General features: G+C 40.2%; 1 protein-coding gene across 3 annotated transcripts in view; it reads right to left on the bottom strand.

Annotated features, from left to right (window-relative positions):
* The window catches only part of ARHGAP10 (Rho GTPase activating protein 10), a 142,664-nt gene that overhangs the window by 78,068 nt on the left and 46,064 nt on the right, over positions 1-18,532 (bottom strand). For 2 of the 3 annotated variants that reach the window (XM_066632876.1, XM_066632874.1), the window contains exons 4-10: positions 12,249-12,320; positions 8,579-8,680; positions 7,274-7,384; positions 6,166-6,270; positions 3,173-3,302; positions 1,175-1,281; positions 180-274 (exon numbers count right to left, since the gene is read on the bottom strand). In XM_066632876.1, the coding sequence (XP_066488973.1) occupies positions 180-274; positions 1,175-1,281; positions 3,173-3,302; positions 6,166-6,270; positions 7,274-7,384; positions 8,579-8,680; positions 12,249-12,320 (722 nt within the window). Of the gene's footprint in view, positions 1-179; positions 275-1,174; positions 1,282-3,172; positions 3,303-6,165; positions 6,271-7,273; positions 7,385-8,578; positions 8,681-12,248; positions 12,321-15,100; positions 15,120-18,532 lie in introns of those variants that run through there. The other variant, XM_066632875.1, reaches the window with a different exon arrangement.

Below are 18,532 nucleotides of genomic sequence, written 5' to 3'. Positions count from 1 at the left end.
ATTGAATGGAACTCCCCACATTGACTCCCCACAGCTGTGAAAGTGGAGCGATCGCACTGCATTTCCACTTTAGCCTTAAACAGTTCTTTACTGGAGAACAATTTCACTGCTGTATATACGAAAACCTTAGAGGTGAAATGTATTATATGAGAACACAGTATTAAGATTTACCAACGTACCTATCCACTGCTTCCACATCAAAACAAAACCGCCTGTCAATAGTATCTGCATTCCTTCTGGTACAGTATTTGAGGAGAAGGACTTCCAACTCGCCCTGAAAAAAGAGAGCATTATGCACAAACTGCAATAGGAGAGAAATAGCAAAACCTTCAGAAAGCAAAGGAAATGTTATTAAAATTGTAAATTCTAAATTTACTTATTGCTGTCATTCAATTTCCCTGCATAAACGTGTTCACTGTTGCAGAACTCACAGAACTAAAACTGCCTTATACAGGCAATATTCTAGATCAACTGCGCTGCCTCTTTCAGTTATACAGAAATGAGAGTGACTGTAGTTGTAGCTGGTACTATGGAAATGGGAGAGAAAGAACCTCAGAAGGGATGAAATAGTACTGGACTAATGAGTAGTCTACTACAAACTTTGAACGATAGCTACAGGAAAGAACAGCTCCATGCATCAGAAGGTCATGGAAATGGAAGGTTGCTTTCATGCTGCCCTTGCTGGCTATAAATAGCTTGTGCTGAATATTATATAGGGCAGGGAGGGTGAGAGTAGATGATTGTAAGGAAAATAAACTGCTATTGTCACTGAAGCCCTCCTGAATTCTCAGAATGCCCTCCTCATGAAAACCAACAATTTGCCAAAAGTTTCAGACACTCAAATATGAAGATAGTAAGAACTTTTGAGATGAAGTACTTTTTTTAAAAAAACAAAAAAACTCACTGGCTAGTTATTCCCAAACTAAACTTAAATCTCTTTGGTGATAATCAAGTGCCTAAGATAAAATAAAAGACATTTTTGGGATAACATGTTCTCTACTTTCTACAAGTCTTCCCACCCAACTTTTCAGAGTCTTATCTCCCATTCTTTTATTTTAACTTACTATACTTGAAGCAAAAATTGTGAACAGCACAGAGAAGAGATACAGGGCACATCTTATCTCTCACTCTTTCATTTAGATATAGAGAATGCAGTACATTGAAAAGCACTCACAATTTTCCCTCCTGATCTGTGCTCAAATGGTATCATAGTAAACTTCTTTGTCTCCTTTTTGTACATGCAGTAATGTTTTATCCAGCTGGAACCAAATGGAGCGGGTCCTTCAACACAATAATAATTAGTATACACAGTGTTTGATGTTGACATACTTCCCGGTTCATAAAACATGCTGCCCTACATGGATTTCTTAGAATGTTTTGTAGTTTCCTAGAAACTCCTAGACGTGATTCTTTGAATTACCCACTTGCTTTTAAGGAAGGAGATCACTAGAGATGGATAAAGTACACAGTAAAATTAATCTCCATGCAAACACCAGGCTGGATCCAATGAGCCCTTCTGCATGTGGAATACATCTTCCACTCAAAGAAGGGTTATTTTACAGAGATGGGCAAATTCAGTGCGGCTTAACTTAAGTCGAGTCACGAGTCGCCAGCCCCTTTAACTTGACGAAAACAAGTCTTAACGGGTAGGCTTTCTGAGTCACCCAGAGCATTTTATGGACTCTAAAAGACTCGAGCCCCAAATCTTTTCAATATAAAAGTCAGCCGAAGCTCTGTGGAAAAAGACAGAGCCATTGTTGAGGTGTGTACGTGTCTCAGAGCTTTCTTTAAACACTCCCCTGATGTCCCCGCCCACCCCATAAGTAAACAAAAGCCATGCTGTTCTTCAAGTGAAGGTAGCAGAGTAGAATACACCAATTGGTTCCTTCTGCACAATGCACAGCTGTGTTGAAACCCATCTCCTTTCCAATCATAGGCACGGGTGGATCTACAGAGACGGAGGGACACATTCTCCGTCCAATGGTTAATCTGGGGGACAAGAAAAAGCACCTCCCTCCCCCATGTTCTGGACTCATGCAGCACCCACCTAGTTACTTCTGCAACCTGATACCTTTGAATCCAAGCAAACAAACAAACAAAAAACTTTACCATTTCCCTCCACCCCCAGCCCCTGTCTCTACCTCCTGACTGAACATAACATACCCTGCTGCTGGTTACTGTAGCTCGTGCAGATCTGAATGCCTGGCTTCTGAATCACTGCATGATGTCTTTCGAGTGATACAGAAGTGACACAATATCAGAATATGCAAGCAGCACCCCCATTGTCCAAATCACGGCACTTTCCGAGTAAGTAGCCGCAGACGTGTTTGCCCGAGTCTGACGCCCATGACTTGAGTCCACACGGGTAAGCAAAAAAAGTGTGTTTTCATGACTGACTCAAGTCGCATAAGCTGGGTAACATGTTGTGTAACATGAAAGCTAAGATGGTGTAGTGCAGTGGTTCCCAAACTTGCTGGGGCTGCAATATCTCCAGAACCAGGAAGCGAATAACAGTGATGCAAAAAACACATCACACGGTGATGTCACCACCATTCACTTCTGGGCATGGAGGCCTAGCATAAGCCTCCAAAGAGTGGTAAGAGGGTCAGTGTGGGTGGGAGGGTTTTTCGCGATTGTATAAATCAATGCACTCTAATTTATAATTTAAACATTTTGCCCTGAATGATAGCATTTAAGACAAATTGGAATACTATTTCTCATTTATTTATATGTGCCTGAATTGAAATTCTGTTTTCTTAAATGTCTTTCTTTAACTATTTCAGTATTCTCTCCTGAATTGTTCAAAATACTTGCCAACAACAAACCTTAATCAACTTTGTGAAATACATTACTCCTGTCATCACACTGTTGTATTAAAAAGGATTAAGCTGTTCTGTAAAAACCAGAAATGGGTGCCTGAATTGCGTTATCTTTACTTCTGTCTTTTGAGGATTTTGAGGCACCCTAGGTGTCTGGATATCAAGAAAGAAGCTGAGCCCTGTCGTTTTCACAACCCTGCGGAGGTAGGGGCAATTAGCCTAGTACTGCCAATGTATAAAAGGTAATTCTAATAAAAAAAATTTTAAGTATGACAAATATGCGAGTCACCTGAGAAGCCTCTGCACTTCTATTCAACAGCTGAGCCTGTCATGAAAGCAAACAAGTGTCTTACGTTTCTCTTGCACATAAAGGTAGCCTTCCATTGCAAACTGATTCACTCTTTTATGTTCCTGGGGATTTCGCTTGATTTTGTTCATGAGCTCTTCCACTTCAGATCTTGTTCCTTCAAAACGATTTCTTGTCTAAGTAAGAGAAGATAAGAAAAGCCTTTTACAACTGAAAACAGTAAACCGAGGATCTCTATAAAAGAAAGAAAATAGGATGATGATTAAAATGCTTCTTAGTGTCTAACATCTCTAAACATGGTTGTGCTTTCTGTTATTTTTATAGGTTCAACCTTTAGCTGCAGAAAGAGTTAGATAAAACAACAAGAGATTTTCAAAAACTCAGCTGGTATGTTTCAGGAAAAAAATTAGACAGAATAATCAATAACCTTTTCAGAAACTGTTTCCAAATGCAGATACACACTGTCAAAAGAGACAGCATGTCTGAGAGGATACCAATATTAAAAGGGAGCATTACAAGATTGACAAGAAAAGAAAGAGGAGTTGTTTCATTTTAATAGGAAATCAAATAGGTCAAGGTAGCCCAGGAGCTTCCAAACTGTGTATCCTAATGCCCTGGGGTGATGCAAGGCACTTCCTGGGATGCCAGCTGGCCAGCAGCAAGAATGTGCAGGACACTACAAATGGCATTAAGAGGCTCAACGCAGCAGGCCAAGCTCCTATGCACAGTTTTCACATGCTGGGACAGTCCCTCCTGCACCTATTATCTCCATTTGTAGAGTCCCATGGGGTCTCTGAACTTGGAAATAACTGGTGATGATGTCATCAGCAGCATTTCTAGGAGACATGCACCGTGTTGCAGCAAGCGGGGACATCGTAGGACACTGAAGATTGGGCAGCACTGCACTAGCTTGACCTAGGCCAGAATGAAAAAACATCCAAAGTCTAAATACTCTTTCATCAGAAACACAGTTGAAACTTACCACACTCATATGAATAAATCCTCAAACATTCATTAGACTTTAAGGCAACTGTATTGTTTGATACTATGCTGCTAACCACTCAAAATATTTGCCTATAATTGAGGATTTTCAGAACAATTCCATTCCCAAAGACCTCAAAACCCAACATAAACCAAACAGTGACAAGGAACAGAAAAATTTTCCACTGCTAATTTTCCACAGAAAAAAATTCCATTCTAAAAATGCACTCTCTCATAAAATTAATTACAAAAGCCTGCAAATTTGAGGGTCAGAAAACCAATTTTCAACATTTATGGTGGGTTTATAAGAATTTGGGGCACCAATTCCAAAAATGGCATTTGTTTTGTCCTATCAGTTTCAGAGATACAGCATAGCCTCATTAATGAATGGCCCGAGCAGCTTCAAATAAGAGAAAGTAGGGCTGTAATAATAATTATTACTACAATAAGCAGATTTGAACACTATCAAACAATTTTATTGGAATATACATTATGAATAAATCATCAATAATAGTTAAAATATTTTGCTTCCACATTTTACTCATGTTTGCAGTAAATGCCAACTGTTAACAGCTTCTGTCACTACTGATTCCCAGGGACGGGAACGCAACTCAAAGACTTGAAACATGCAATTTTTGTGACTCATGCTAACTTGAGACACGGATGTCACTGACTCAGAGCCACCTTGGGACTTAAGACCAGTGACTCAAAAAAGAATCATGACATGAATTCTGACACACTTTTGTGTGTACTTGCTTACTTTTCAAGGGCCGCACCTGACTCATGCTGTGACTTGTTTCTTGTGATGACTAGAACTCAAGTAAACAATGAAAGCATGCTATACAACAGAAACACCCACACAGGTCCACATTTCATGTGATTTTATTGGCATATGTTTATATAGCCATTAATAAGCAACAGTTTAAAAATAAAGAGGCACAATTTATACACAAACAGCCCATCCATAACTTGTGCTGGAGCAGGCAGACCAGAGGGCCTGAGCTGCATCCAGCGCAAGTTTGGGGCCAGAAGCAGCGCAACTCAAGACAAGGGGAAAACTTTCTCCTAACCCCATGTTGCACTGGAGTGACCCCAACAGGTCTACTAGGAACTAATGAGGTGGCGCAGATCGAGCTCAACGGAGCAGCCAGAGGCCACACAGTGCTGCCTGAGAACAGGGTTAGGATCCAGTATAACTGGCAGATCCTGGCCCGCCTCCCGCTCCCTGCCCACCTGCCCCTGGGAATACCCAGCACCAGCCCCCCTGTGTTGGCCAAGCTCAGTCAACACAAACGTACCCCTCCGGGCCTCGATCCGACACAGGGAGGCCAGCGCAACTCCTTGAGCTGGCCTCCCTGACTCCTAAGTTGGCGCAAATGTGCCTTATGGTATGTTTGCAACAACCCATGTCAGCACACGTTACTTGAGCTGGCCTAACCTAGAGGTTAGGATTGCGCCCAAAATTGACATTTATACATGTGGCAGTTAAAAAGTAATGCAGACTTATTTTCACATTATACCGTAAACGCAATTTCTAGAAACTTGTTGCATCAAATTGACCTTTAGGAAACACAGGACATTGCTTTACACTGACTGAGACCACCAGTTCATCTACCTCAGTACTGTCAACACTGACAGGCAGTGGCACTCTAAGGTTTTAGGAAGGACACATTCTCTGCCCTACCAAGGAATGTTGGAGATTGAACCTGGGACCTTGTGTGTAAAAAACATGTGCTGTACCACTGATATGGTCCTTCCCATAATAACTGGAAGCAGGAGTGTAAGGTAAGAGGGAAAATAAATTCTTTTTCCTCTTTTCCACTGATAGCAAAAGGTGGTAGAAGTAGTGCATTTGGTTACTGCGTAAAGGTTCAATGTCATACAGCTTGGCAGCCTGAAGATGGCATTACATCCCACTAAACCAACTCCTGAAGATTGCTTTGCATTACAATGATACAAGAAGTTGCCATTCTAGCATGAACAAGATGTAAAATGCACATTTTAATTCAAAATAAAAAGCTTAAATTAAAATAAGAAAGGAAGAGTACCTTCACTTACATTCTGGATATTGATCTGTAAAGCCATTTTATAATGGTTAAAGTCTTTGGCAAGTTCATAGCCCTGATGGTAGAAAGTGAACATGCCCTGAAAAAACGACAGGACCTGAAATAAAATTAGATTTTTCTTTTGAATACAAATAGTAAAGATTGATTTCTTCTTAGCTTTATCTCTCTCTATCACTTTATCTCAATAAATTAAGTAATACAATTTTCATCACAAACTGTGTACAGATAGCCACTGCTCAGAATGCGTGCACAACCCAATGCTCAGGTGACATGAACACTCTTAAAGTGATGTCAAAAGATATGTATGTTCAAAAGTGAAAATAGTGCAAATGGCTTCCAAGATCAGCAGTCTCCAAAGTGGAGGCTGCTATGCTCTGGGAAAGATGTTCCCAGAGCAACCGGCACTTACCATTTTGCTAGGGAGCCTTCCTTCCCTGCAGCCCATCTCCCCTAAACTGTGCCCCAGTCAGTCATGTCTGCCTGGAAATCTGGATGGAGAGGCTGTTGGGGTGACAGAACCTGGAAATGGTGGGCTGGAGCGCAGCTCAGCGGAGATCGGTGGTGGGGAAAGAAAGCTCCTCTCCCCTGTAGAATGGTAAGCACTGTTCATGCGGGGGAGGGAAAAGGCAGGGCACCAGATCTGGCCTGCAGGCCAGAGTCTGGAGAGCCCTGTCCTAGACGAACACAGAACAATCATGTACATGTCTACTCAGAAGTAAATCTCACTGAATTCAATAGGAGTTACCTACTGTGTATAGAATTGCAGTCTTTGGTTTCTCCAAACCTTAAGCCCCATTCACAAAAGGCACACTAACTCTTGCAGGAGATGCCTCTGTAACTAGCATTAACCACATGGCTGCAATATTCACTCACACACTGTAGCTATACAGAATACCATCAGAGAGAAGCATCTCTCAAACACAGGAGATATGCGAGTATGAGTAGGGTTTACTCTGTTATATATTCCACTTACCTATTCAGTTTGCAAATGAAAAGAATTGCATTAAAAAGATTAGCTAAACTAAAGTAAGCATACTGTTGCACTTTCACGTCATTTAAAGTTGTAATTGATAGAGAAGATTTTACAATACACTACTTACAGGTTCTATAAACTCAAATTTCTTTCTTTCCTGTATCTCTTGCAGCTTACACACATATTCAAGTGATAGCTCATAGAAATGTTTTCGATTTTGCTCCACTTGGTTGTCTGCCTGCATAAAAAAAAAAAAGAATATGAGTAAATGAGTACTGAGCTTTACAGGTCTATAAAAAAGGATACTAAGATTTACATATCCTATGCACACTGCTTCAGAAACGTATTACGCACAGAGAATCAACAATCCGGCACCTATTATGTAATCAATTTCAAAGGACTTAAGAACACCTAACTCTGAGTTGGACTTTGGCCCGATATTTCAGGTTGCAAAAGATTCAACCCAGTTCATCTGGATTCAATTCACACTCATTATATTACAACAACTATATGTTGTATTGAAGGCTGAAGCATACATTTAATAAATACATCAAACTGCAGACAGACAAAACAGAGGATGGTACAACTCCCACAAGAAACACCAGTAAGAGATGCAGAAGCTTGGCTTTTACTTCATTAACCACCCACAGCATGTTCACATAACCTTTTTTGCATTTTAGATAACACACTTTTACTTAGAATAATAATATTCAACTTCCTTTAAAATCTGGGTGTCAAGTTCAAGCAGAAAAACTGACATGCAGATTTGGCTTTTTGACTGTACACCAAATATGTTTAGGATATATAAAACAAAGACTATTAGAGGTAGGCAGTCTCAATTTCTAGCTATTCACTTTTTTCTAAACTTTATAAAATGGTGGCTAGCAACTTAGACAATAGAATTTTCTCCCCAGGGAAGCCATTCAGCTATATTGCTGTATGCATTTCAATAAGCACATAGCAATGTGGTTCTCTATGTTCTCTAATGTGGTTTCTCTTTAAACTATTTGACCTGGATGAATTGTATTCACTGTAAAAGAATGCTTCCCTGTCGACCATTTCTATATTGTTAACAATTTCACTTTTTCTACCAGGGACTACCTTGAGGGCCTCTGATGAAACAGCAAGATACAAATGTTTTAACAAAATACTGTAAATAACAGAGGGCCCAATCCTATTCAACTGTCCAGGGTCAATACAGCTGCAATGAAATTCTGAGGTAAAACATTTCATTACCTTGAGGAGGCCTCCATGACTGCCTCCCCCCTCCCCCCCACTGCAAGATGCTGTATTGGCATGACTGCATCAATGCTGGAAATGTGGATGGATTGGGCACCAAGTAAAATAATTTAGTTTCAAAAGAATCAATACTGTTGAAATACTTTCTTGTTTAGGAAGGTAAGCATGTTTGACAAGACTATGTAGGTAATACCTCTAATAGCTGTGCTTCTTTCTTCTTAGCTGACATATTTAAATGCTTGTCAAGTAAACTGTAGTTCTTTTCTGTTTCTTTATCAAACTTCTTCTTTTCCTCCTACAAGTATTTTGTAAAAAATGTGAACATACGTGAAGAGTGAAAACATATTTGCTTTTATTACTATATGTAACCATTTTATTTTCTAAAAGCAAAATAATTTTTTATATAAGTTGAATTTAGCATCTCATTTCAACATATTTTTACATAAAATGACGGCATGTGAGAATGTGTTTAGAAATATGATCATATGAAACATATGCCTGAAAAGAACACACTCATGATTTGAAAAAGAACCATCACTTAAAATTAATTATAAGGAAATGTTTTCCTAATATGCCACTGCTGCCACAATCCAGAATATGTAGGATTTTATAAACTAGCTATGGAATCACCAAACATGTATGTTTGCAGAGGGTGCACAAGTCATTGCGCACCGTACACGGGAAACCCCATGCCATTCTTGGCCATAGCCAATGCTGGTCGATGCAATAAAATAAGAAAAGTGAAAAGATCCAACATATCCTTAATAACTCTTACAACCTTAGCTGTCACACTATTAACTACAAATGTATATATCAAAGTAATAAATATTTGCTCCAAAGAATATACATAAATTATATCACTGAATTAATCTACATGCAATATGTTCTAGATCTATCACTTCATTAAAAGACTGATCAGTCACACTAATTAATGCATTAAATCTGCACGAATTAGCAAATAAATAAAACCTGTATATTAATAAAACAATAGTTCTGAATAAAATCATTTTCTCTTTGTTTAAAGTCATACGTATCTTGTTTAAGATCATATCGTATACATATCGTACATAAATATTCATTGTGTGAAAGAAAAAGAGGCATTATCATCTATTTGTCCCTGTATCTGCGGATCCCGTATTCATGGTTTCATTTAACCACAGATGAGGTTTGTGGGGCCCACTTGCACCCCCTCCAAAGGTGAAGGGAACTCTGCTCTCCTCGCCTCTGGAGGGTTTTCTGAGCCCAGCAGAGGCCACACACATCTGCCTGTGGCTTCTGCCGGGCTCAGAATGTTGATTAGTTTTTTTTAAAAGTGATTTCTGGGTTTTTTGAAAAGCCGGAAGTTGCTTTTTAAAACTCTAATCATTCTGAGCCAGCAGACACGCACAGACTTTGCCGGGCTCAGAAGTTCCTCTGGAAGCAAGGCGGCCACAGCTCCGGGGGGCGGGGGGCACGTTCCCTTGTATTCATGGATTCAGCTATACACAGAGGTTATGGAACTGAACCTCTGTGGATACAGGTACACATTAAAACTAATAAACATCTGCTGCCTGATCGTATTGACAATTTTTCAACTGAACTTTAAAAATTTTATATACAGGTGTGTGCCACTTAATGACAGGAATTCGTTCTCTGATCCCCGTGGTTATGCAATTAGGTCATTAAGTGAACATTCAGTCCAATCTATTGCCTTTGTTGTGTAAACAGACACTACCTGCCAGATACTAGCTGGTTGCTCAGGCTACTGGAGATAGATTGTCTCTTCTTTGAAGTAAGAGCCTCTCTGTTGTGTAAACAGGCACTCAGCTGCAGGCTGCGATTGCCTCATTAAGAGCATCTTTATTATGCTTTGACCATGTCATATATGTAGTGTGTCATTAAGCGAACAGTTGTGAAGTGGTGCACACCTGTATGTAACACTGCAACCCTCAGATGCTCTTTCTTCAGCTAAGAGAATACAAAACAGGAGAAGAGAGTCATTTATTTGTAACATCTGAGTTGTCTGTGAGATCAGGAGAGAGATCTTGGGGTGCTTGGTTGACAGCTTGATGAAACTGTTGACCCAGTATGCAACAGTGTAAAGAAGGCCAATTCCATACTCAGGATAATTAAAAAATGGATTGAGAATATTGTAAAGTCATTGTACAAACAGATGGTAAGGACACATCTGGAGTACTGTGTACTGTTCTGGTCACCACATCTCAAAAAGGATATAGTGGAACTGGAAAAGGTGCAGAAGGGGAGCCTCGTGGGGTGACGGCAAGAAATGGGCCTTCTCAGTAGTGGCACACATGTTAGGGAATTCCCTCCCCCGTGATTTTCAAATTGCTCCCTCCCTGGAAACCTTCTGGTGAGGCATAAAGACATTTCTTTTTAGATAAGTCTTCTGAGTTCTCTGCCTTTTTAACACCTGGTTTTACAGGTTTGGGTTTTTATGAAATTTCTACTGCTGCTCTTTTTATTGTATTATTGTCTTTTTACTGTTTTTAAGATATTCTTATGTTCACAATTAAGAACATAAGGAAAGCCTGGCTAGATCAGGTCAAATTCCATCTAGTCCAGCCTGCTGTATCTCACAGTGGCCCACCAGATGTCTCAGCGAGCACAAAATACAAAAAAGACTTGCATCCTGATGCCCTCCCTTGCATCTGGCATTCTGAGGTAGCCTACTTCTAAAATCGGAAGGTTGCACATACCCATCACAGCTTGTAACCTGTAATGGACTTTTCCTCCAGAAATTTGTCCAATCCCCTTTTAAAGGCATCTAGGCCAGATGCCAATGCCACATCCTGTGGCAAGGAGTTCCACAGACTAATTACACCCTGGATGTAAAGAGCCCCAAACTCTATAGCCTTTCCTCATAAGGGAGGTATGCCCAGTGATCATTTTAGTCGCTCTTTTTAGAACCTTTTCCACTTCCACAATATCCTTTTTGAGATGTGGTGACCAGGTCTGGACACAATACTCCAGGTGTGGCCTTACCATCAAGTTGTACAATGGCATTATAATATTAGCCATTTTATTCTCAGTAACTTTTTTAATAATCCCAAGAATAGAATTAGCCTTCTTCACCACTGCCGCACATTGGGTTGACACTTTCATCAAGCTGTCCACCACCCCAAGATCCTTTTCCTGATCTGTCACAGATAGCTCAGAACCCATTAATCCAGTGATTCTCAAACTCTTAGCCCAGGACCCACTTTTTAGAATGGCAATCTGTTGGGACCCACTGGAAGTGATGTCATTAAACTGGAAGTGATGTCATGGCAGGAACCGACATAATCAAGCAGGAAAAACTGAGTGTCAGGAGAGTTAGAATAGACAAAAAAAGAAAAAACCACCACATTTCTTTACCCACCATGTAATTAATTGGTGGAACTCCTTGCCACAGGATGTGATGATGGCATCTGGTCTAGATACCTTTAAAAGATTTCTGGAGGAAAAGTCCATTACAGGTTACAAGCCATGATGGGCATATGCAACCTGCTGATTTTAGGCTACCTCAGAATGCCAGATGCAAGGGAGTTGCAACAGGGTGCAGGTATCCTGCATGCTTCCTGAAGCATCTGGTGAGCCACTGTGAGATGCACAAAGTTGGACTAGATGGGCCTTTGGCCTGAGGGGCTCTTCTTAAGTTTTAATAGGAAAAGAGAATCATTCATTGGTAAATCTGCAATGTTCAACCTGATACTGAATTCTCACAAGGTGAAAATTAGTGTTTGGGATTAAGAATGGGTCATTCTTATCATTCAGTCTAATGATCTGTCTATATTTCTTAATGAACCAAGTCTGAAAAGGCTCAAATTCAAATGATCTCTACTTTTCTCACAAACACACAAAAAGGCAAGAAATTATCAACAAACCTTCACAGCTCCAAGTTGTTCTTTCCTGAATCTTTCCAAAGGTTTGATCAGAGTTTCAGTAACACTAAGTGCCTTTCAACAAAAGTGAAAAATAAATATTAGTCTTACAGCTTTCCCCTCTGTATTTGGAGAAGTATAAATATTTTAACACGGAGAATGAGAACGGTGTTGAACAATTATTTCCAAAGTAAATCGTTGTTTTGAAGTTCAGGTCAACCTCTCTCTTTGGACAACTGTTGCTTTGCAGCTCTGATTAAAGAAAAAACTATGGCTATACAAGTACATTTGTTTTATCATTCACAAAGGTTTGTTAAATGGGATGAAAGAGCCTTGCCAGAGCATGCTCTTTGTCTTCACTGTAGGTACTGGTGCATTCAGATCATGCACCAGATCCGTATGCACATCCAGCTCTCTGGCAAGACTTATCCCATTTCCCCAGATAACTTAAAATATAGTTTTTGAAATGTGACCAGTTGCAAAATTAGCTTGCCCCCAGTTAGGAGACCACTGCTTTCCTTTTTCAGTCAACAGATGGGGGGGACTCCCGTCACACAGGTATAAATAGGAGGCACCTTTTAAAGTGGTGTCCGCTTATATTTAGCAGGGGGAAAGCAACTGTCCCTCTTCAGTTCAGCATGGCATCTTTTCCAGTGGCCACTTATGGTATCTTTTCTGTATTTTTTAGACCGCGAGCCCTCTGGGGACAGGGAACTATTTATTGATTTATTTTGCTATGTAAAACGCTTTGTTAACTACTTGTTGAAAAGTGGTATACAAGTATCATTAACATCAATCCCTTGGGGACACCTAAACAGCTATGGGATGGATTTAATGGAAATAGCAAGTCAAGAAATGATCAAGCATGATCAAGACACAGAAAACATATTCTAGAAACAAACTCTGATTCTGTTAAGAGTGCATGTATAGTGATTGGCACTATCACTTTCAAAGAAAGACAACTTATTCTACTTATAACTTATTCTCTGTTAAATACTCTGTTAATAAAAATACTATAATATGAATCCTCTAAAAATACAATGTCCTTGCATCAGAGATACCTCCATGAAAAAAGACACCTAGAACCTCTGCAACATACACATTATTTGCAGTAAAAAAAAATTCCCAGAAAGATGTTACTCTGTGGGTACACCACCTTCTAAACCTGTGACAGCACAGATCACAGGTAATGTTGAAATACTGTACAAATTGCATGCTATCATTTATTTACAGACATGGTTAATAGCCTGTAACTATTGAAAAATAAACATTTTAAAGAACAGCTGCACACATAAATCAATAGCGAAAGCTAAATCAAAATTAACAAGAAGTTTGATCTTGACAAAAATTCCTTTTCACTTACATGTATAAGTGAATTGTACATGTACATGTATAAGTGAATCGTACAATGTGACTGCATTGTGTCTTCATTCTACTTTTATATATGGAAGGCATAATTCTCTGGAAACTTACTGCACACAAGCCATATGGAAATGAATAGAAATTATGCAAATCTGTGTTTACGCTAGTAATCAGTCCACAGAGAGGGGAGGGGGGAACCCCTATGCTTACTGTCAGCTTATATACAAATATATGATCTGCCTAAAATGAAGGAATATTAGCTTCTGTATTTAATACAGTTTTAAAAAATTATTATAGTTTTATGGTTTATAGAGCCAAGGAAGTCTGCAGATACTCTATGCACACCCATCAAAAGTTAGCCAAAAGACTAAAGTTGCTTCAATGGGCTCCAAAGGAAGGAGGACATGGGGTCTTGTGTTTCAAAATTCTTAATAATTCCAGCATTTAATTTTATATGGAAAGAGTGTACTAATCTGGGTTCATTTAAGGCTAGGTAATAGGAACATCATGATAGTTTTTCCCCATATGACGTTCTTCAAACTGTCTCCCATGACCCACATACTACTCTGTGTTCCACTCCAAAAGAACATGTTGTGCTCATTTCATTGGCAAAGGAACAGCTAACCTTTAGCTCAGTGGTTCTCACATGTTTTAGGCCGGGACCCACTTCTGAGAATGACAACCTGACCAGGACCCAATGGAAGTGATGTCACCAACCTGGAAGTGATGTCATGACCAGAAGTGACATCATCAAACAGGAAGTGCCATCATTGTTTTGCCAGAGCCTGAAATGACGTAATCAGGCAGGAAGTGACACCACTGTTCTCACCTAGGAACTCAAATTGCAAATGATAAAATATTGCAGCTCAGAAGCTATGTCCAATTCTCTCCCCCCCCCCCCCCCACCAATGGCTTCTCAGGGCACAGTAAGCCACAAATTGAAAGTCAGGCTCAGAAAACTGTCTTGCTTAGTACAACTAAAAAAGCCAAACAAACAGCAGGCTGCAAAGAGAGCCTAAGGAAGGACTGTTGCCTGCCTTGCATTTCAGAGACCATTCTTTGCAACAGATGCATCTTTCCACATATATCTCTTAACAATGTCATCAACCAGTCTCTTAGAGTTGAATTGCATATTATGCACATGTTGTATTAACAGGACAATCCTATGCATGTCTACTCAAAAGTAAGCCCCATTGTGTTAAGTTGGGCTTACTCCTTACCCCCAGGAAAGTGTGCATAGGATTGCAGTCTAAGGGTATGGGGACAGAGGGATTAGAAGGGCTGGAGGGCAGGGTTCAGTCATTGCAGAGGTGGGGGGAGGGGTTTGAAAGAACCAGAAAGAGAAAGAGAGAGAGAGGAGGCAAAGGGGTGGGCAGATAAAGGGGATAGTGTCACAACATGGACCACTCAGCATCACACTGCAGCTCCAACTTGTGTGAGTGGATATTCTCCTCTCCCCATTAATTTGCTTAAGAAAAAGAAAAAAGATCAACCTGCAGTCCGACTGCCCCATTTGAAGTGAATCAGTCTATTGTTCCTATTCCAGAAGCCAAATGAAAAAGCAGTCAAGCAATGTCTGAATCCACAGTAGGCTATTTACACTTCACCTAAGTGGAGGAAAGATGAGATCAAATTATACTAATAGTTAAATTCCTAAATTTAACTCACAGGTAAAAAAAAAAGCTGGAGTTTTGCCATGGGTGTTACGCAGCCCAGTTGTATGCAAATACACTTGTAAGTCTCACAAAGATAAATGGGGTTTATACAAAAGCAAGTGTGCATAAGATTATAGACTCAGGAAGCCCCTGCCTTCCTCTGTTGTCTCTGTTATGACAATTATTTATAAGCGCCTTGGGGCAGGGACCTGCTGGGAGGTTCTCCATGTGCATCATATATTACAATATCCTCCTGCCATCATACCACTTGCAGAATCCACCTCTATGTATACCCACATTGAACATTTTCTTCACCAGTATTTTGCATCTGTGTGATCCTCCTTACCTGGGAGTAAGTCCCACTAAACTCAGAGTAGGGCTTACTTCTGAGTAGATATGCACAGGACTTGTAGTGGCTCAATTGGAAGTTAATCAGGAAGCTCTTTGTGGCTGGAGGGGTGGTGGCAGGGGCCTCCCTTTGTTATTCCAACTAGCAGGGAAACATGCAGAGAAATGGCTCTGGTACTGAAAGAGACCCCTACCGTACTCCTGCAATGACCACAGAGAGCACTTGGAAGCAAGCAATCACTGCAAGTAATAACAAAGGCAGGCAGTGCTGCCTGGAAGTGGGATTCAGCTGCTTCTCTGCACTGCTCTGGAAGGAAATAGGGGTGAAAGGAGCAAGGACAGGTCCCTCAGCTATCTTGAATAATTAAGGAGGGGAGATTAGCCATTCAAAAAGAGAATTGCCACCCCCTCCCAACGATTGCTGCAAGTAATAACAGAAGCAGGATCTGACTGCCTCTCTGCACTGCCTTGGCAGGGAAGGTCCAGCTCAGCTGCCCAGAATAATTAAGGGGGAGGGGAGATGGCAAAGAAAAAAAAGTGCCTGCCTTTCCAGGCACAAACAAAAGCAAAACAGGAAGCCCACCTCCAAATCAAGAAGCACATGCTTTCCACTCATGCTGTAGGAGCAGGAGCAGGCACAGCCTCACGCCTGTGCCAGCCACTCTTTTGCTCCTGGGAGGAGCTTACTGCCAGGGAAAGGCTGTAACAGCTTCAAAGGTGGAGCCGGCAGTCTATGTTGCCAGGCTCCAGTTTCCAAGATGGCGGTGCCCACTTCAATCGCCAGATTCCAAGATGGTGGCTCAGACCACCTCGGAACCCACCTGACATCAGCTTGCGACCCACTTGGTGGGTCGCAACCCACAATTTGAGAAACCCTGATTTGGCTTGTTAGCGCAGTAAAAAGACAGAGTAGAGAAAATCTGTAATATATGCAGGCAAACATTATATGTATAATTTATCCTAGCACAATACTTAGGATTCCAATACAATTTTGTATTTTTCCTTTAGGGGAAGCTCCATGGAACACACAGAGTTGTGGTAGTACACACACTCACACATAAAAAAACAAGCATCTTTTAGACTCAAGTGCAAAGTCTATTCAGTATCATTTTCACTTTCATTACCGTCCAATTCTTCGCATGATTTGAAGTGCCCTCTCAAATTTTATATTTTTGGAGTACAGTGCCACCAACTCCTGGATATTAACTACAGTTCTAGAACAGGAAAAACTCCCAAGGGTCGATCATTCAGGCCGGAGAGAACTGTGCTGGCCCTGACATAGCTTACAGAACACAGCTCAAAAATGCTTCAGAGCCTCAGCAGCAAAAGAGAAATATAATTCCTGAGCAGGCCTGATCAAGCCAGGGAAGATCTCCAACCTAACGAAGCTAAAGCTTAGGTGGACTCTCTTTGTGAGTCTCCCACCAGCCCTTGTGACTCGTCCTAGTCTTGCTCCCTGCACTACCTAAAACCAATCAGATCCTTCCCCAGATTATCTATCTTTATGAACCAAAGCTGCAAAATAAGCCTTGAGAAACAGGCTTAGAGGACTTTTACATAGGTTTTTCTGAACTGTGTGATTAGAGGGCAATGGAAAAAGCAAAAAAAAGTTGCTTTGAATATTTTTGCAATTTCTTAGGTTGTGCAGAGTTTGAATCTTCCTTATTAAACACAAAGCTCAAAATTCTAGTTTAGAATCTTTATAAACATCTTTATGCACACAAGTGCTGAAACATATGAAATTTAGGAATCTGTCCTACATGCTTTGAATTACAACCTTTACACATGTGTAAGGGAAAAGGAATGTACAGGCATGCAGAGTCGAGGGTGATAATAATTTTAACCACTTTTTTAGGCTTTAGAGGCATTCCATTCCAAATGAACTATGCCCTTACAACCTAAAATAGAGTATTAAATTGACTATTCTCCAACCGGACAAAATACAGCCATGTATTTTGGGATAAGTATGGAAAGGACTGCAGTTCAGGATTGTAAAAAATTTTCCTGCTTGATGATATCACTTCCGGTCATGACATCTCTTCTGGTGGGTTCTGACAGATTCTCATTCTTAAAAGTAGGCCCCGGTGCTAAATGTGTAAGAACCACTGTTGTAGGCATTCTGCAAAGGTTATTGCAAATGATATTTCATGGAGATCAATACTTTATTTGTAGCTAAGGAAATACTTTTAAGTTACATAGAAAAAAATGTTCTCTCCCCCCCCCCCCCCGTTTCACATTATTACTTAGAAGGGCTGCATTCCTTCAAGTAAACAAAAATAAGCTTCCAGCAAAACCAGCTAAACTTGACTTTTTGGATTTCATTCAAAAATGTCCCTGAGGGTCAAAAATATCCTTTTTAATATCTGTCCTGGGACAGATAATATCTGTCCTAGGACATTTAACAAAGTTGCAGGGTTATGTTTTGTTCTGTTTTATCTAAGTGTTCCAACAACACTTGGTTTATGGGAATTTCTAAATTAAGCCCAAAATTCTCTTTCAAAAGCATATTAATTCTTATATTCTTATATTCCAGTGAAAAACACTAACATGATTAACATGCACTGAACTAACAGCGTGACAAAACTGCAATTTTTCTAAATCGTCTAGCTGTTCTTGAATTTGTAAATATCATTGCAATGAGGTCTTAATAGAGGAAGCCAGCCTTTCAACTTAAATTAATTTCATTCCTCACATCTTATTTAATCTGAATAAGATTTTAAGACACTTGGCTTCAGATAAACATTTCCACAAAGGGAGAGCCTTCAATAGGCCACTCAGTGCTTTTACTAAAAACTCAACTGGGGGCAAAGAGGTCATGGCCTCCCTCTCACTAAAACACAGAAACAAAGGGAATAATGAGAAACATGAAAACACTTCTTCATGAAGTCTCATGCTGTCAACGGTTTTTAAAGTATGTTTTGT

The sequence above is a fragment of the Tiliqua scincoides genome, chromosome 6 (assembly GCF_035046505.1).
Source record: "Tiliqua scincoides isolate rTilSci1 chromosome 6, rTilSci1.hap2, whole genome shotgun sequence".
In the NCBI taxonomy this organism is placed as follows: Eukaryota; Metazoa; Chordata; class Lepidosauria; order Squamata; family Scincidae; genus Tiliqua; species Tiliqua scincoides.
This window is presented reverse-complemented; position numbering and strand designations above follow the sequence as displayed.